General features: G+C 60.4%; 2 protein-coding genes across 3 annotated transcripts; one reads left to right on the top strand and one right to left on the bottom strand.

Annotated features, from left to right (window-relative positions):
• Positions 1 to 617: 617 nt before the first annotated feature.
• Positions 618 to 5,064, bottom strand: LOC115495286 (HEPACAM family member 2). Of its 2 annotated transcripts, none has more exons than XM_030273051.4 (6): positions 4,884 to 5,064; positions 3,588 to 3,917; positions 3,229 to 3,498; positions 3,027 to 3,086; positions 2,608 to 2,656; positions 618 to 1,950 (listed from the first exon to the last, which is right to left on the bottom strand). In XM_030273051.4, the coding sequence occupies exons 1-6, from the start codon at positions 4,954 to 4,956 to the stop codon at positions 1,926 to 1,928; spliced, it is 807 nt and encodes a 268-aa protein (XP_030128911.4). In that variant the 5' UTR covers positions 4,957 to 5,064; the 3' UTR covers positions 618 to 1,925. The 2 variants fall into 2 exon arrangements, with proteins under 2 accessions (XP_030128911.4, XP_032604289.3); XM_032748398.3 differs by having other exon boundaries at positions 618 to 1,947.
• A 4,218-nt stretch (positions 5,065 to 9,282) lies between these two features.
• On the top strand, positions 9,283 to 16,224 carry LOC115495264 (tumor necrosis factor ligand superfamily member 10). Its single transcript, XM_030272808.4, has 5 exons — positions 9,283 to 9,639; positions 11,553 to 11,699; positions 11,983 to 12,019; positions 12,470 to 12,577; positions 13,119 to 16,224. The coding sequence occupies exons 1-5, from the start codon at positions 9,364 to 9,366 to the stop codon at positions 13,550 to 13,552; spliced, it is 1,002 nt and encodes a 333-aa protein (XP_030128668.4). The 5' UTR covers positions 9,283 to 9,363; the 3' UTR covers positions 13,553 to 16,224.
• Positions 16,225 to 18,858: the final 2,634 nt, after the last annotated feature.

Below are 18,858 nucleotides of genomic sequence, written 5' to 3'. Positions count from 1 at the left end.
CAGGTCCGTCCCAGGGCGTCTGACACACTCTGGGATTTATTTACTCAGAAAATCGTACTCAGCCTGTGCCAGTGGCTGTTTGTCCTGGCTGTCACAACATACTGAGACGTTTCCTGCAGCCCAAAGGAACCTTTTCCAACCCCAAACAGCTGCTGAGCACAGCCCTGCACCCAAAGGCCCCCAGAAGAACCCCAAACCTCCCCAAAAAGCCCCCCCAAGGGCAGCCCCGACCCAGCTCCTTGGAAGGCAGCTCGACCCAGGCACTGCCAGGGCAGCTGCCAGGCTCTCATGACTCAGGGAACGGGGCCAGGTTAAAAATACCCTCACCCAGACTTGGAGCAGAGTTGTTGGGCTGTTCTTAACCCCAGCTGAGTCCCTCAGGCTGGCACTGCCACAGGAGCAGGTGAGGGAGGGGATGGGGATGCAGGAACCCCATAAGCGGAGCAAAGGATGTCCTCAAGAGGAAGGGATCATCTCCCAGAGCTGGACACCAGGACAAATCCAGCATTCCCAGGTCTGCCACCAGCCACACCCCACCAGGAGCTGATTCCTACCCCACTGCTACCCTGGGCTCCAAGGGGGCATTTCCCACCCCTAAACATCACAGCAATACCCTCTGGGATAACATACACTCTTTATTAGCAGCAACAGACATCAACAAAACACAAAATCTCCAAAACCAGTCACAGACAACTCCCCAGAACGCTTAGAAAAGTATTTCTTGTAAAAGGTGTGGCTACGTTTTACACCCTCAAGCGCAACAGAGAACCTGACAACCTGCCCTGCAGCTTCCAACAGGGTTAGAATCTCACTGATTCCACCCAAACCCCTCTGCTTCCTTTAATGGTTCCACGAAGCCCCAGGCTGAGATGGCCCCTTGCTAACAGCCCCTGAATCCTGCAGAGATCCCTCCCACAATTTTCCAGTTTGCCTTTGAGAGGTCCCCAGCCTGCTCCAGAGGTGCTGGGGACTGGCTCAGGGAGGGCCCTGCACCTGGCATTTCCCCCTCAGATAAAAAGGGGGTGCAAATGTCCTGAGGTGACCAACAGTGGGGTCCAGCACCTGGGGTAGCATCCACTCCTCTCCAGGCTGGGGATCCTGCTCTGCCTCCTGGCTCAGCTGAAGGAGTAACATCCCCTCCATAGCAAAGCCCAGGAGGGCCCTGCAGAGGCAGCACGGGGAGGGAGAGGACAGCAGGGGACAGGAGGGGACAGGAGCAGGGGACAGGAGCAGGGCTGCCTGTATCCAGCCAGGCTGAGGCCGTTGTCACCCGCAGGAGCAGCAAACAGGAAGGACAAGCTGGCAGCAGCACTGATGCTGGGAAGAGGAGGGGATGTCCCCAGGATGTCCCCAGATCCTGCAGAGCCCAGGGCTGGAGGAGTTGGGCTCCTGAGCATCCCCACCTCAGGCTGCTGCTCCTTGGGATCTGCTCTCAGAAACGGAGCTGCTTTGCTGCTCCCCCACTCCCTGCCAGCTCCTGCTGCCTCCTGGCTGCACACCCAGCACAATCCTGGCCTTTCTCCTCCCTCCAAGGGTCACACGGAGCAGGATGCCCAGAGCCTCAGCCCCTGAGCCCCCTGGCAAACCCCTGGCACAGCAGGGCACCGGGAGGCCCCAGGGAGGCAGGGCTGGCACTGGGGCACCTCCCAGCAGCCCCACGACTGTGGATTTGCCCAGCAGGAACAGTGGCTCTTTCCAGAGCCTCTGGAGGAAGCCAGGAGGATGGAGGGAGGGAGCAGGTACACCCCCCTCCCCAAGGATGCACAACAGGAAGAGCAGGACAACATATAAATAGTCCAAACCAGTGTTTAAAAAAAAGTATTTGCAGGTCCTGGCAGCTTGAACACGTCACAGGTGAGCCCAGGAGAGGCTGGGATGGGATGGGATACCTGGCACTCCCAGCAGTATCCATCACCTGGAAAGGGCTACAGCAGGACTGACCCAGTTCTACTGCAAGGAGAAGAGAGGGCCCACATGAGCCATGTCCTGAGCACTTTGACCCCTCCAGGACCTCAGCCAGCTCAGGGTCCCACGGTGGCAGTGGCAGCACCAGGACATCTGGACTTCTGCCCTACTCCAGATTCCAGGAGCTACCCTGGCCAATTTGTCTGTCTAGAGCTCCCTGGGTTCTGACTGCACCAGACACCTGAGAGCTCCTCGTTTGTAACCCACCCCTCATGGGATGGGTTTGCATCCTTACCCTCCCCATCCTTACCCTCACCCTCCAAGAAGCTCCAGTGAACAGCCTGAGCCCGTTTGTGGTCACAGAGAGGGAGTGATTTCTGAGAAAATCTTGAGAATCATCTGCTTCCCAGAAATTTCTGGAGTGTTCAAAAGCCCACCCATTATTCAGAGCTAAGGTAACCAGGAGTGTCAGGGTCTGGCTGGAGGAATCAGATATATTTCCAGAGTGGGGATTAAATAGAGGGGACAGCAGGAGCCTCCAGGGTGGGAGAGCAGCCTCTTAGCAGAGGCTGGAATAGCACCCTGAGCTCTCCTACATCTCCAGCTCACTTGGATCCAGCCAAGGATAAATTTGGGCTTGTAGAGAGAAAACTTTGGCTGGAGCAAGGGGGCTAACCCAACAGGAGGCTGAAGGCATCTTACCAACAGTTGTCACATGAGTCCTCCCTTCTCTGGTACCAGACGAAAACACCTGGGCACAAAGCAGCAGCATCAGAAAATCCCAGAATCCCAGAACTGTTTGGGTTGGAGGGACCTTCAAAGCCCATCCAGTTCCAACCCCTGCCATTGGCAGGAACACCTTCCACTAGCCCAGGCTGCTCAGAGCCCCACCACCATCATCATCCACAGAGACCAGCATGACCTCCTCGGACTGGGGACACCCTGCTGGAAACAGCAGCTGTGACAAAACCCAGCCCCTGCCCACGGGATGCCAGGGTGGGAGAGCCAGGTCCTGGCAGGGATGTGCCACATGGGACACTCTCACCCACCTCTGGTGGCCACAGCACTTGCCATGGCACCCACCAGCCAGAAACAGGGCAAAGAGCCCCCTCAGCACCCACCTGCGAGCGAGCCGATGATGACACAGGTCAGCATCACAGGCAGCACCACATTGGTATAGTCTGCAAAGGGGAGAACACAGAGCCTCTGCACCAGAGCAAATATAACCTAAATTTAACCCACCCACAGCCTCCCAGGAGAGAGAATCCCTTTCTTGGGTGGTCCCCCCGTTTTTCTCCTGGGCAGGGGAAGGAATGCACTCACGGTGGACCTTGAGCAGGAAGGAGGTCTCATTCTGGCTCACGGCGTTGCTCACTATGCAGGTGTAGTAGCCGCTGTCGCTGATGGACGCCCGCAGGATGCAGAGCGTTGTGTTCTCCACAAACTGGATGCGCTCACTTTCCACGAGCAGCACCCCATTTTTCATCCACCAGTAGGCATCTGCCTTTCCTTGCAGCACGTTGCAAACCAGTTTGGTGTTGCTTCCTGCCTCCACCCAAGAGTTGCCCACAATTTTTGGCTGGGACAGTGGCTCTGGGAGAGGCAGAGGCAGCGTCAGCACTCAAACCCATGGCAATCCCAGCTCCCAGCCACGGAGGAGAGCTGGCCGTGGCACCACTCACCCACAACGTGCAGATGGAACCAGGTGGTGGCCTCCTCCAGGGCCCTGAGGCGGTAGAGGCGGCTGTCCCCACGCTGCAGCACCACCTGCAGCGACAGGTTGGACTCGTTGAACGTCACGCGTTTCTCGTAGAGGTGGGACACGTTGGGGGGGTGATGGAAGCCATAGCTGAGGATGACCCCGTCCTCCGAGCCCGCTCGGTATTCCCAGGACACGGCCCTGCTGCCCCGCAGCGCCGGGGCCGTCAGCAGCACGGTGCAGCCCACGGCCGACACCAGGCTGCCCGCGGCCGGGCGCAGGTCGGCCGAGTAGCAGGGAGCGAGCGTGCGGGCTGGAAGAGAAAGCAGGAGTCACCCCAGAGCCGCAGGGATCCCACTTCATCCACCTGGGAGGTGCTGCAGGAGCCCTTCCTGCCTCGGCTGCGGAGGGAATTATTTATAGAATCGTGAATCATGGAAGGGTTTGGGTTGGAAGGAACCTGAAAGATCGCTCAGTTCCATGGGCAGGACACCTTCCACTATCCCAGGCTGCTCCAATCCACAATGTCTAACCTGGCCTAGGGATTAGAACACTGCCAGGGATGGGGCAGCCACAGCTCCTCTGGGAAACCTCTGCCAGGGCCTCACCTCCCACACAGTGAAGATTTTCCCCCAGTATCCCATCTAACCCTTCCCTCTGGCAGTGGGAAGGCATTTCGCCTTGTCCTGCCCCTCCATCCCTTGTCCCAGGCTCTCCTGGAGCTCCTTCAGGGAGCTCTCCCTGGATCCTTCTCTTCTCTGAACGCCCCCAGCCCGGCTCAGAGGGGCTCCGTGGCCTCCTGCGGGCTCTGTGCAGCAGCTCGGGCTGGCTCCTGTGCCGTGCCGAGGGCTGGGCCGGCTCTGCAGCTGGGCTGTCACCTGAGGGCCACAGCGGCCCAATCCCCCCTGCCCACGCTCCTGGCGGGCCCTGCGGAGCTTCTCACCCCCCCACACCCCAAATCTCTCAGCAGGGCCATGGAAACGCTCCCTCCTGCTCTGGGGGGCACAGACGGAGCTGCGGGACCCCCGGGCACAGCCCCCGCCCGCGGGAACCCGCGCTGAGAGCCGGGAAAAGCCGCAAGTCCCTGCCCGACCTTCCCTTAAAAGCTTTTCCCCGGGATAAGGCGCGCCCGAGCCCGGAGCCGCCGTCGCGTGTTGGATCAGGCGCCGGGAGCGGCTCCGTGAGGGGGCCCGGGAGGCGCCGCCCGCCTCCCCCGCGGCACAACTCGGGCCTCGGGCACCCGGACCGGGACCCCCCCGGCCCCGGGGCTGACACTCGCCTGTGACCCCCGGGGCGACCGTGGCGCTGCCGGGGGCGAGGAGGAGGGGGAGGAGGAGGGGGACGGGGAACATCTGCGAGGCCGCCGGGCGACAGCTCCGCCGCCAGCCTCGGGCAGCTCCTCTGGGCGGGACCGCGCGGGGCCGGCCCTCCGCCTCTCCTGCTGCTGCTGTCCTCCTCTCGTCCCCTCTCCTCCCCTCCCCTTCCCTCCTTCCCCTCCCTTTCTTTATTCCCCTCCTCACCTCCTCTCCTCCTCTCTTCTACTCCTCCTCCTGTTCTTCTGTTTTCCTCCCGCTTCTCTCCTCTCCTCTCCTCTCCTCTCCTCTCCTCTCCTCTCCTCTCCTCTCCTCTCCTCTCCTCTCCTCTCCTCTCCTCTCCTCTCCTCTCCTCTCCTCTCCTCTCCTCTCCTCTCCTCTCCTCTCCTCTCCTCTCCTCTCCTCTCCTCTCCTCTCCTCTCCTCTCCTCTCCTCTCCTCTCCTCTCCTCTCCTCTCCTCTCCTCTCCTCTCCTCTCCTCTCCTCTCCTCTCCTCTCCTCTCCTCTCCTCTCCTCTCCTCTCCTCTCCTCTCCTCTCCTCTCCTCTCCTCTCCTCTCCTCTCCTCTCCTCTCCTCTCCTCTCCTCTCCTCTCCTCTCCTCTCCTCTCCTCTCCTCTCCTCTCCTCTCCTCTCCTCTCCTCTCCTCTCCTCTCCTCTCCTCTCTCTCCTCTCCTCTCCTCTCCTCTCCTCTCCTCTCCTCTCCTCTCCTCTCCTCTCCTCTCCTCTCCTCTCCTCTCCTCTCCTCTCCTCTCCTCTCCTCTCCTCTCCTCTCCTCTCCTCTCCTCTCCTCTCCTCTCCTTCTCTCTCTTTTCATCTCCTCCTCCTCTCTTCCTCCTTCCCCTCCACCCCTCTCCCCTTTCCAGGACTTCCAAACCCAACACACAGAGCCCCCCAAGGCGCTTCCTCCCCCCATCCCTCTTGTCCCTCCTCTAAAACCCCCAAATCCCATCTGGGGCCACTGGGGGAATGGCCTCACCCTGTCCCCTCTGCTCAGGATCCCAGCTCAGCCCCAAAACCTGGGGTTTAACCATTACTGGAGCAGCTCTTTCAGCTCCTGGCAGGGCTGTAGGAGCTGTAGGGACATGGCTGGGACGCTGCTCTTGCAGGAGATTCACCTCGGAATGCTCCAGGCGGGATCGGGACAATGGTTTTTTTCCTTCCCCAGAAGCTTGAGAAGTGCTGGGGGCTTTGTGGCAGCAAAAAAGAACTCCCATGGGGAGGCTCTCCAGGAGGAGAGGAGGACGAACGGGGACACAGGTGTGGCCAGGCAGGAGCCCACGCAGCCATCGCAATCCCACTAGAGGGAGCGAGGAGATCAGCTGTGCCAGGAGCCGCTGGGACCGGCGAGCCCAGCCCAGGGAAGGAGCTGCAGCAGAACTTCCTTCTCATTGTCTGTCCTGTCATTGCCTGTCATTATCTGTCATTGCCTGTCATCCATCGCCGGAGCGCGGCCATGCTCCTGGCCGGGGTGTGGATGTCTCGGGAGCTGCTGTCCTGCCTTGGGATGTTCCAGAGGCTGCTGCTCCTCATCCCTCCTGGGAAAGCTCGCGGGTTCAGGGATTTATGGGGCTCCTTCACCCATCCCTTCCCTGCCAAACTCCCGCCAGCAGCGCAGGGAGCACCCCTGGGTCCCCACAGAGCCTTTGTGCTCCTCTTTTCCCTCTCTCCCTACACCTTGGCTCCCAACCTCCACCAGCCAGAGGCCAGGAAGGGCTGTGAGGACCAGCTTGTGCCCGTCCAAGCCAATGTCCTGTCCCACCTGGGTGACCACCCATCCCTCCATCCCTCCAGCTGGCACGTGTGAGGCTGGAGCACCTCTGGAGCAGCTCCGATGCCACCGGGCAGGGAATGTGTCCTCCTACTCTGTGCTAACAGGGACAAACAAACGCTGGCCCCAGCCCACCGGCAGGAGACAGCCAGGGAAAGGCTGAGGTGGTCTCAGGGCTGGAGGGAGGAGGTTGGACGCCTGACCCTCCTACTGGAAGAACGGTGTGATGAGGAAGAGGCTTTTCCCAAAAAAACACCTCAGCACAGGAACTGATAGGTTCCAATCGAAAGACAAATATCTGAGGGCACATTCCAGGGAGGTTACGGCAGCTCCTGAGCCGCACGCGATGATTTCACGTCGCAGGGGTTGCTGTTTCCTCAGGGAGGACCGTGTGGACAGCCCTGCTCCTCGGAGTCATCACTGCCGGAGCAGCGCCGGGCTGGGCTGGGCTGAAAGGAGCAGCGCGGGCAGCTGAGATCCACCCCGGCATCTCCCCTGGGGGAGCATCCTGCACCGAGCCAGCTCCGGGGGTCTGCCTGGGCCACCCCAGGAAACGTGGAAAACAATATAAAATTGCACGTTCCACCACCCTGCCTGAAGCAAATCCAAGGGACAGGCTGTGAAATCCCAGACACGGCTCCACGTCCGTGTCGGCATCTCCTGCCGAGTTTCCCCCATCCCAGCCTCGCAGAGAGCACCGGGAAAGCCCAGCAAGCCCCTCTCCTGCTCCCCTGCACTTGCTCTGCACCACGGGGCACTGAGGAAACAGATTTCCTCAGTGTGCACTGACCCAGCTCTCCTAGTGCACAGACCAGGAAACATTAGAAGTGAAAAACAACTCCTCAGCCAGGACTGAGGCATGCTTTTCACCCTGGCTCTCAACCAATTTTCTGTGCACAGCTCCAGTTCTGGTCCTGCCCTGACTCACAGACAAACCTTCTCTCTCCAAGAGGGTAGCCCCAGGCTCCGGGGTTCTGATTGCTCCTGGTTTCCCTGTGCTCCTCAGCAGAGCTCAGCCGTGCCCCGGTCCCATCCCAGGGAGCTGTGGTCCCAGGTTCCTTCAGCACAAACATCTATGTCCCAAATGGCAAATCACAGAATTGTGGAATGGTTTGGTTTGGAAGGGATCTGAAACTCATCCCATTCCACCCCCTGCCATGGACAGGGACACCTTCCACTAGACCAGGCTGCCAGCTGTTCCCCAGATGTGCCCTTTGCAGCTCTTCCCCCCTCACCTGTCTCAGCAGGTCTGAGCCCTTTTCCTGAGAACAACCAGGAGAGTTGAGTTATCACAGGATTTTTTTTAGACATAATTAATCACCTCCCTGCCAGATCCCAGACTCCAAGGAAGACATCTGGCCTGGGGAAACATCTCCATACCAGGATATTGACGGGGCTCTGGCACTGGGTAAACACTGAGCTGGCAGAGAGGCAGGGAAATCAGTCCTGGGCCTGGCAGATGCTTTGGATGGGAGATCCCCTGCTCTGAACCCCAGGGGCTCAGAGAAGCCCTGGCTTCATGGTGCTTCTGGGGACACTGCAGGGCTGGTGGGGAGGGGATGGCCCATAGGGCAGCCACCTCCATGATGGTCTGGGGGCTGCTGAGCTGGCTGGAGTCTGGGCTGAGGCCACCCACCATCCCCAGGGCCCAGGGGACAGGAGAGAGCGGCTCTGCAGGGAAACCAGTGCCTCTGTGCTTTCTCAGCTCTCACTTTCATTTCACAGGTAACAGCACCAGGAGCCACAGACTCACCTGAGTGTCACAGCAGCACCAGGGAACAGCAGCTTGTCCCACCTTTCTGCTTTCCAACCTGCTCCGCGTTTCTGTTGTGGAGCAATGGGAATGTGAGCCAGCAGCAGGACAGAGCCTGGGGCTCAGCAGGGATGGGCAGCCCTGTGCCCAGCCCAGGAGGGCAGGGGGAGCACAGCCCTCCCAACAAGGCCTCCAGGAGATGCTCAGCAGCTCTTGCCCCCTGTGCTGTAAACATGCACCTCTCTGAGCCTTTGCTGGTGGCCAGAGCTGACATGAGGTCCATCATCTAAACCCGGCTCAGGTCATGTCCCTCCAGCCCTGAGACTCTCTCTTCTCAGCCCAGGGACACTGGGGTTTTCTCACCTGGGGTCACCCTAGCAGTTCCCACACTGTCCTGTGATGGTGGCGTGAAGCATATTCATAAATCATGGAATGGCTTGGGTGGGAAGGGACCTTAAATGTCACCCAGTGCCACCCCTGCCATGGGCCACCTTTCACTGTCCCAGGCTGCTCCAAGCCCCAGTATCCAACCTGGCCTTGGGTCCTTCCAGGGATCCAGGGGCAGCCACAGCTTCCCTGGGCACCCTGTGCCAGGGTCTGCCCACCCTCGCAGCAGAGAATATGTTCCCAAATACGTTCCCAATATCCCATCTAACGCTGCTCTCCGGCAGAGTGAAGCCATTCCCTATGTCCTGTCGCTGTGTACCCGTGAAGCGACACTCTGGGGCTCCCTGGGGACACACTCCGAGTCGCAACCCCGCGGCCACCATCGCACCCGGTGTCCCCCCGGTGGCCACGAGAGACACCGCCCCTCGGGCCACAGGCCACCTCCCCAACCCCGCCCCCGGCCCGCCCCGCCCGTCCGTCCCGCCGCGCTCGGGCCCGGGGCAGCGGGACCGGGACCGGGACCGGGACCGGGCCGGGCCATGGCCCCGCACCCGCCCAGCGCCGGGCAGTACCTGCGCTCCGACAGCGGCGGCTCCGACACGCCGATGCTGGCCGAGGGTCCCGCTGCCGGGCCCGCTCCCGGTGACTGTCCCGGTGCCGGTGCCGGTCCGGAGGGCGGCCCCGGTGCGGCTCGGGGGCAGCGGCGGCGGCGGTGCGGACCGCTGTGGGGCAGCGTGGCCGTCATGGCTATCCTGGCGCTGCAGATCGCCTCCACCACCGGCCTCTTCGTCTACTTCACCATGGCCATCTCTAAGGTAAGCTTTGTCCCGGGACCGGCGGCGGGGCTGCGGCCCCGGGAGTCCCGGCGGCTGCGGGAGGGCTCTGCCCGCTCCCTCCCCTCGCCTCTGCCCGCCGGACACGGCAGCGACCGGTGCGGGCTGAGGGATGGACACTGCCCCAGCCCCCCGGGGAGCCGCCGATCCAGATGTGGATTGGGGGCTGGACACTGCCCCAGCCCCCCAGGGAGCCGCGGGTCCAGATGTGGATTGGGGGCTGGACACTGCCCCAGCCCCCCAGGGAGCCGCCGGTCCAGATGTGGGGTGGGGGTGGGAATTGCCCGAGCTCCGCCCGGAGCTGCAGATCCAGCTGTGCAGGCGTGGGCAGAGGGGTGGACACTGTCGCTGATCCAGATGTGGAGACACGGCGCCTTTGTCCTGGGCCCCGCCTGGAGCTGATGTTTGCACCGGGAGAGGGGGGCTCTGCCCTGGGATCCCACCGGAGTCTCCAGCCCCAGATGGGGGTGCAGGGGGACTTCCCTGGGCTCCAGGCCCCACTGAACCCTGGTTCTGGCTTCATCTCTCCCTCCTCCATTCCCATCTCCTTCACACTCCAGGACCCCCAAATCCTCCTCACCCCCTTTGTGAGGCGCTGGGAACCCCATTCCAGCAGCTCTTTGCTTGCTCCAGTGCAGCCCCACCAACTGTGCTGGGATCCCGCCATTCCCACCTCCCACGGGGTCAGTCGGGCAAAACCACTCCCAAACTTAGACGTGACGGCTCCGATCCTTTCAACAGCCTCGCCAGCCCCTCCCCTCCTCTGCTGATTCCGATCCACAACAACCCCTCAGCAGCGGGAGGGAAACGCCAGTCAGGAGATCCATGATGGGTAGAGGGAAATTCGGGGCTGGCAGCAGCTCCATGGAAGCCACCCTCATCCCTGAGGGTGCGCAAAAAAAAAAAAAAAAAAAAAAAAAAAAAAAAAAAAAAAAAAAGGGGTCCTGCAGTGCCAGACATTCCATAAAACACACCAGAGACGGGGAAGAAGGAAAAGCCCTTCCACGGAATAAACAGCCTGTCTGGATCCAGCGCAGGATCCTCCGGAGTGGGCTCCAGCCCTCCTTCGGGCTTTGTCTCCATCCCTGGGTCACATGAGGTCCCGCTGTGAGGGATTTACATGAAAGGCGGGGAGAGGAGTGGAATGGGGAGACACAGCCGCAGGGAAGAGGCGGAGGGAGGAGGAAACCACTGTAGTGGAACAATTTGGACTAATTTCAGCGGCCGGTCACTGCATCTGTGCTGGGAGTAGGGAGTCAGTCTCCTGCAGCCCCTTTAGGCCCTGCAAGGGGCTCTGAGCTCTCCCTGGAGCCTTCTCCAGGTGAACAGCCCCGGCTCTCCCGGCCTGGCTCCGGGGCAGAGCGGCTCCCGTGCCTTTCTCTGGAGCCCGTCCAGCCGCTTCCCGTGCCGGGCTGGCCCCGGTTCCGCGGGCTGGCCCCGGTTCCGCGGGCGGCCCGGAGCGGGCGGCGCTGCCCCGACACGCACCCGCCGCGGGCATCCCGAGGGAACGGCCCCATCCCGGGGGGATTCGCTGCCTTGGCAGCGCCCGGCACTCCCACCTGGCGGGCAGGTGTGTGCAGGAACAGCCTGCGAGCCCTCCTGCAGCCCTCCCGCGGGGAATGGCCGGGGCAGGGCCGGCCGGGGGACCAGGAGGGCAGAGATGAGCCCAGTCCTTTCTATATGACCTCATAGGATCATAGTGGTCCTATGGATCCTGCAGATCCTGGCAAGCCTAGAGGCTGGATTGATCCCAACATCCTGGTTGTTCTCTGAGTGCCTGGGTGCTGGAGGAGCTGGGCTGAAGGCAGCTGCCCCTGCTCACACCCCAGCAGGATCCCCTGGGGCTGCTCCCTCGCTCTGTCCCAGTTTGCCATCACGCTCTGTTTCCATCCCAGCTGAAATCCCAGGCTCCAGGCAGCGCAGAGGAGCTGCGGTGTCTGCAGGCGCTCAACCAGCAGCTCGAGGGTTCCAGCCTGGAGAAGCTGAGCAGCAGCCAGGGCTGCCTCAAGCTGGCCAGCACCATCAAAGCCTATGTGGCCACGGTGAGCCTGGGACCAGGGGAGGATGGGAGAGCTCCTGGTTGTCCCCGTGCCTCAGTTTCTCCATCCATCTCACCACAGCAGTGGGAGGGGGGAATAGCCAGGATGGTTCAAGGTGGGAGTGGGACTCAAGCCCTTCACAGCAAGGAGGTGGTGGGGCCCAGAGACAGCGTGACAAGGAAGGTGATGGAGGCTTGGAGTAGGAGTTCAGGCATGGGGAGCTTTTCTTTTAAAAGTGACCCCGTGTCACCTTTAACCAGGGAACTTTCTCTTCTCTGTGGTGCAGGTGACCGAGAACATCATCCGCAGGAGCGTGGTGAAGGGTGAGTCCCTCCTGGGCCAGAGCCTGATCCATGGGAACTGTGATCCATGGGAGCTGTGACCCAGGGAGCTGGGATCCACCAGAGTTGTGATCCAGGGAGCTGTGACCCATGGGAGCTGGGATCCCGGGAGGCCAGCAGGGGTGGCTGGGGCAGTCACTCCTGGGGCAAACTCCGGTGCTGTAAGCTGGGGCAGGAGAGGGGAGAGCCAGGATTGTCACTTGCCATGACAGGCACACATTCCAGGAATGGGCTGGGGGACAGCCACATCCGTTTGTCCAGAGGCTGGGGAAGCAGGGCTGTGGCACACACAGATGTGTTGGTTGATGATTGACGAGACATTTCTATCCCTCAATAATCTTTCGCTCTGGTGGGTCAGTGGGGCATTCCCTGCCCTGGCATGGGGCCGGGTGTCCCCACACTGTTCTTACAGCATCTGTCCCTTTCCTGCAGAGGCCTGGCGGAGCTACTTCAACACCTCAGAGGGGCAACTTCCTCCCAAAATAGCTGGGAAACCCTCAGCACATCTCACCCTCCGCCCACAGAGCCTGGCTCAGGATGGTGAGTTGGGGCACCCCTCTGGGCACTGCTGGGTCTCCAAGATGGGAACACGGGAGAGATCAAAGGGCAGGGGACCAGGATGGGGGCGGCTGATGGGGAGAGGTGTCTCCTGTTCACTCCAAGACCACCAAGCTCCACCCTCTGAGCTGGAACCTACAGCTTCCCAAAGGGAGATTGTAGACAGGTGGGGGTCGATCTCTTCCAGCAGCAACTGGCAGAACAAGAGGACACAGTCTCAAGCTATGTCAGGGAAGGTTTAGGTTGGATATTCGGAAAAAATTTTTCACTGAAAGAATAAGAAAATACTGGAATTGTCTTCCTAGGGATATCTTTAAAAAAAGACTGGACTTAGCACTTGGTGCTACAGTCTAGTTGTGGTGTTAGGGCATAGGTTGGACTTGATGATCTTAGAGGTCTCTTCCAACCTCATTATTCTGTGATTCTGTGCTGACTGGGAAGCAGTCAGAGCCACCCCCTCCCCTCTGTGTGACGCTGTCAGGTCTGTCAGGTCGCTCCCCTCAGTGACTGTCCCTTCCCTCAGGACGCTCCCAGCGCTCCGGGAACCTGTCGCAGTCGTGCCGCCACGCCATCACGCACTGGGGGCACAGCAGCCTCCTCTCCCACGTGCAGAACATGACGTACCGCGCCGGGCGGCTGCGCGTGGAGCAGCCGGGCAAGTACTACGTGTACTCGCAGATCTATTTCCGCTACCGCGGCGCGGGCCGCGACTCGGGCCCTCAGCTCGTGCAGTGCATCCAGTGGCAGCCGGCCCACAGCCCGCCCGTGCTGCTGCTCAAGGGCGTGGGCACCAAGTGCTGGGCGCCCGAGGCTGACTACGGGCTCCACGCGCTCTACCAGGGCGGACTCTTCGAGCTCAAGGCCGGGGACGAGCTCTTCGTCTCCGTCTCCTCCTTGGCCATCGACTCCAATGATGCAGCAGCCAGTTACTTCGGGGCCTTCCGGCTCGACCTGTGACAGCCCCTCCGCTCCCACCCGGCCCCGGGCGCAGGGCTCTGGTGGCTGCCTTGTCCTTTGTGGTGAGGGATGAGCCAAGAAGCCCCACACCCTGCCCACAGGGCCCTGCTGTGCTCGGTGCCACCCTCCCTCCCCGTGGGAGGCAGCTGTGAACCAGGAAGGGTCTCTGGAGGCCTACAGGGGACATGCACGAGGAGGGACATCCTAGCCCTGCTGGCACAGCACCTTCCAACAGCTCCCTGCAGCAGGAAAGGCACCAGGGCCACATCTGCCACAGCAAGACAAAGTGTCCCCGTGGCAGGGTGACACCCGTGAGTCTGACCCCACCTTGGGCAGGGCTGTGGGTGCCAGGACCGGGGGCTGGAAGCGCCCTGGGGCACAGGGCTGGGACCCCTGGGGCACACCTTGTGGGGATGGGTGCAGTGTCCGCCTCTGGAAGGGAATGAAGGAGTTTCAGTTTGGGAGATGAAAGCCTGGGGCAACAGCACCAGTGGTTGCAAGGAGGGCAAAGGGCAAGACCGTGACACCACAGCAGTCACCAGTCCTGGCACCACACCTGGCACGTGGCACTGGGGCACGTGGTGACCGAGCCAGGCTGCACAGGACCAGGAGCTCAGCACGGCTGCTGACCCAGCACCTCTTCCCGTGTGGATTTTGTCCCCCCCAGCCCTCATGGACAGCACAGTCCCCACTTCCTCACACCTCCAGCCCCGGCAAGCCCTGCAGGATTCCAGCTCTGGATGGGCTCCATGGTCACAGCAAGACCTTGGAGGGACCAAACCAGCCCTTGGGTGATGTGATGGAGCCACTCCAGAGGCCAAAGGTGGGTTCAGGCAGGGCAGAGCAGGGCCCAGCTGGCTCAGCCCATGGACACTGGGTGGGCACAGCCCCCTTTTCCAACCCCCCCTGTACTTTCTGTATCCTACTAAGACTGGGGGGATTCACACAGTGGCAGCGTGGGCTGGCACAGGTATGGGGCTCCCAGGGAGGATGGAATAAAACCTTGTACTCCAGTACAGGTCTGGCCCCTTTGCACCCAGGGCGGGCCTGGAGCCAGGTGGAGCAGGGTTGGAGCACTGCCAGAGCTCCAGACAGAGCCCAGCAAAGTCTCCTGCTCATCCTGCACCCACAGCACCTCCAGGGGCTCAGCAGCTGCCAGCCCCCACAGCAGTCCCAAGGGGATGTGTTCCTGCTTCTCAACCCAGAGCCTTCATTCCCAGCCTTCATTCCCACTGGGCTCAGCTCCTGCAGAGACCCCATGAGATCTGAGCCCATCCCAGCTCCCCTCCTGCACCCATCAGCTCCCAGGGGTTCCCAGCTCCCCCTCTTTGAGTTTGGGATTGCTGAACCCAGCCCAGGACAAAGCCAGGCCCCGGGGTCACTGATGAGCTGTTCCTGGGCAGCTCCTGCCATCCCTCCTGCAGCTTCCCAGGCCTGATTCCAGCCCTCCACATCCAGCCAGGGCTGGGGGCTGAGCCAGGCAGTTCCCACATCCCCCCCCAGCCCAGCTGCTGGGCATTCCCACTCTCCAGCCCCCATCCCCTGCAGGCTCCCAATCCAGGGGGGCACGGTGCCACCCTGGCACCTGCACACAAGCACCTGGACGGGCCCCAGTGCAAGGGAAGGTTCCCCAGCTCATCCAGAATCTCCAAAAGCTCATCCAAAGCCAGAGGGCAGCAAGAGCAGCCTCCAAAGGGGTGACAAGGCTGATACCCCCATGGCAGGGCTGCAGGGCCCTGTTTTCCCAGTCCCCTTGGAGGGGTGGAGGGAGCTGAGCTGAGCTTTGGCTCTGCAGCACTTGGTCCTGGAGCACGCTGGGCTCTTGGCCAAAGCAAAAAAAGCACTCCAAACCCCTCCATTCTCAACCCATCCCTTTTCCTCCACCTCTCATCCCCACTCCTGCTGTCCCAACCACCTCGGTGACCCACAACAGGGCTCTTGAGGTCCTCAGGTCTCAAACGCCCCCGGGAGCAGGGAGCTGGGGTTTACAAGAAACGCAGCAGGGGTTCCCAGATTTCCTTTGAAAAGGAGTTTAACGTGGACATGGCCCAAGGGAGCCGGCAGGGGCTGTGGTTGCCATGGAGGAAGCAGGGAAAGCAGGGAGTGGGGGGAGCCGGGCTCCGCGCCAGCGGGCAGTGGCCCACCCTGCTTTCCTGGAAAGGAGAAGGCTCGTGGGTGGGTGGATGGGAGAAGGAGAACTCCAGCAGCATCAGGGCAAAGAGCAGCCTCACCCTGTCTGGAGAGAGCCCAGCTGGAATTCCTGAGTGTGAGGAACTGGCACAGGTTACCCCAAGAGCCTCAGCAGCCCCTCTGCCTCCTCCATCGTTCTCCCTGTCCCGGTGCTTCCAGCAGAAGGGCTGGACACCCCCAGCCTGGCCAGGGCTGGGCTCCCACCTGGACAAGTGGTTTGGCCACCAGGAGAACCCAGCAGCATGAAAACCCTCCACCAAAACTGCCTGAGGCACCTGTGCCAACACTACCTGTCCCAGGACGTGCTCCAGGAAAGAAAGAACAAAGTGTGGAAAGACTTGGATGAGGACACACCACTTTTCTCTGACTAAGGAAACAAAATCTGCTGTGCAAATGGAGCAAAGTATTGAAGATTTCTCATACAACTTTTCTGTTATTGTTAAAACTGTTTATTAGAAATTACAACTCACTATTTTAACGTGTGCATTGCTGACAAGTTCACTGTAACCCCTGCTAGAAAGCAAAGTCAATGGTCCCTAAACCAACCCTGCAGCCCCTCACACAGCCCCCTCTGCCAGCACCGTCCTCAGGCTGGGGAGAGCCACAAGAATAAATGAGTCCATTATCCCTTCTGACCCTGTCCCCCAAAACTGAGAGCTCCCCAGGCAGCACATCCCTGCAGTGTCCCTGCAGTGACAGCTCCAGAGCCTCCCAGCCCTTCCCCAACACCTCAAGCTGAAGGAGGACAGGGTAAGAAGGGATAGTGGGGAGAAATTCCCTGTGAGAGAGGTGAGGCCCTGGCACAGGTGCCCAGAGCAGCTGTGGCTGCCCCTGGACCCCTGGCAGTGCCCAAGGCCAGGCTGGATGGGGCTGGGAGCAGCCTGGGACAGTGGGAGGTGTCCCTGCCCATGGCAGGGGATGGAGCCAGACAAAATTCATGACCCTTCCAATCCAAACCATTCCAGAATTCAGTGATTCCCTCCTGCTCTAACCCAGCCTGGGACGTGGGGAGGGTGACTGCAGCACTAATAAAATCTCCACACTGACCTGATTTCCCATGGCCTCGCCCTGCGGATTCAATCCAGACAAAAAGTGCTTCCTGCAGCCGCTGCCAAAGGACCCTCTTATCTCCACTGCCGAGGAGCTGCTTCTACCTCAGCCCAGGGCGTTCACGGCCCTGAGCCTTCATCTCTAAATAAATCCTGAGCCAAAGGCTCTTTTTCCCCTCTTTGTTGTTATAAACCAGCTCATTGCTACTTCCAAGTCTCTATCCCTGCCCAGACACGATCTCGTTTTACTTTCAAGTCCCCAGCCTGGCTCGAATTCACAGAAGGGAGAGGAAATCCACGCCAAAATCCACGTAACCCCGGCAGGAAATCATTCCTTGGGACACTGTAAATAAAGCACACAAAGGGGCAGCGGGGTGTGGTGTGAGCACCCCTCGCTCTGCCCCAGGGCACCTCACCAGCCACAGCTCCCCCCAGGCAGGAATTCAGCCTGGAAAAAAGAGGGAAGCAAAGCAGAAACCTCTTTCCTACAGCACAAAGGATTCACGGAGCCGCGGGATGCTCCTTAAACCCTCAGGAAAGCATTGATGTGAGCGAGCAGGAGGCTCAGCTCATCCCAAGAGGAATCGCAGATGGTTTGGGTCGGACGGACCTTTAAAGGCCATTTAGTGCAATCCCATCCCAGCTGCGCTGCTCCCAGCCCCTTTTCCTCAGCCCCACTGAGAGCCCAGAGGAAATAAATAGATTTCTCTCCTTTCCAGCTGCCGTTCCCCGTGCAGCCCGTGGCTCCCAGCAGCAGCGGGGCCGTTCCCTCGGTTCCCTCCCGGTCCCGGCTCTGCCCGGGGCTGAGCACCAGAGAAGCGCTGAGCCAGCTCCAGCTTCCCGCACCACTCACACACGCCTTTCTTCTCCTTTATTCCCCCGTGAGACAAGCTGGAGCCATCGAGAAGGAATAATTCCACATTTAAAGAAAATTCCGCATTTTGTGTCCTGTTCAAACTCCCTGAACTATTCCACAGAACTAAGGAATCAGACTGGTTTGGGTTGGGACCTTAAAGATCAGCTCAGTGGGAGGCTCAAAGTCGGCTCCCTCCAGTCCCATCCTGCCCTTCCAGCATCCGACTGCCTTGTCCCAGAGAGGTCCCCAAAGCCATGGGCCATAAATGGGATATTGCAACCCCTCTCCCCGGTCCTTCCGGGCCACTCATCCAGTGGATGGACCTCCCCGGCTCCGTCCTGCCGAAGGGAACCACAGGGCTTCTCCTGGAAGGGCAAGAACTGGGCAAAGCCCTTCTCGGGAGCTGGAAGTTTGGCACCATGAGGACTCCAGATCCTGCCAGCACCCAAAGTGAGCCTCCCTAAAGCTTGGCCCTACTGGGCTTTTCCTGCCCTTCCCACTCCCACCCTCCTGGACTGGACTTTCTCCGGACAGCATCCCCAGGAAACCTCTCCCACTGAAAAAAACCATCCATGGGACAGACAGCAGCAGCTGAGGAGAGCCAGGAGCTGCTGGGCAGGTGTTTCCTGCCCCAGGCTCCCATCCCCATTTGGCAGAGCAGCTGCCATTCCCTGTGACAGCTGCTCCCTGCCCTCCTTCCCCAGGAGCAGCTGGAATGAGCCACCAGCCAGCTGGGATGGCCCATCTGGGAGAACCTTGCACACAGATTTCCCTTTTGGCACCTTACCTTTGCACTGGGCTGCTGCAGCCTTCCCACAAGGAGAGGAATCCTCTCATGGATCATGGATCTAATTGAAGCAGGACCGCATTTCCCAAGCTGGGACCCTCCTGAGGATGGTAAGGTGAGCAGAAAATGGAAAAGCTTTGTGTTGCTGGTATCCCAGGTATCACAGGAAGAGAAGCATACAGGACAGGCATTCCCAGAAAAGGAGCTCCCAGGGGATTGGGAGAAGGCAGCTTCTTCCCTGAACACAGCCCCAGCTCCCAGGAGCACCCACCTGCCCTCCGAACAGAACAAAAAAGGGCATTTAAAGGCAAAGCTGCTGCTGGCACTGGCTGAGGCAAAACATGAAGAATTCCAACCATCTCCTGCTGCACAAAACCACCACAGAACAGTCCAGGCGTTTATTTTCCAAGCAGAAAGAACTGGA

The sequence above is a fragment of the Taeniopygia guttata genome, chromosome 4A (genome assembly GCF_048771995.1).
Source record: "Taeniopygia guttata chromosome 4A, bTaeGut7.mat, whole genome shotgun sequence".
NCBI classification, from domain to species: domain Eukaryota; kingdom Metazoa; phylum Chordata; class Aves; order Passeriformes; family Estrildidae; genus Taeniopygia; species Taeniopygia guttata.
Note: the sequence above shows the minus strand (reverse complement) of the source record. Positions and strands in the feature narration are given on the sequence as shown.

Bases quoted from the DNA above. Each gene is read 5' to 3' on its own strand.
- LOC115495264 (XM_030272808.4), top strand. From the start codon at position 9,364: ATGGCCCCGCACCCGCCCAGCGCCGGGCAGTACCTGCGCTCCGACAGC. The intron at 12,020-12,469 runs GTGAGTCCCTCC...CCTTTCCTGCAG, and splicing joins CCGCAGGAGCGTGGTGAAGG to AGGCCTGGCGGAGCTACTTC. The intron at 12,578-13,118 runs GTGAGTTGGGGC...CCCTTCCCTCAG, and splicing joins ACAGAGCCTGGCTCAGGATG to GACGCTCCCAGCGCTCCGGG.
- LOC115495286 (XM_030273051.4), bottom strand. From the start codon at position 4,956: ATGTTCCCCGTCCCCCTCCTCCTCCCCCTCCTCCTCGCCCCCGGCAGC. The intron at 3,499-3,587 runs GTGAGTGGTGCC...TGCCTCTCCCAG, and splicing joins GTTCCATCTGCACGTTGTGG to AGCCACTGTCCCAGCCAAAA. The intron at 1,951-2,607 runs GTAAGATGCCTT...TTCTCCTTGCAG, and splicing joins GACTCATGTGACAACTGTTG to TAGAACTGGGTCAGTCCTGC.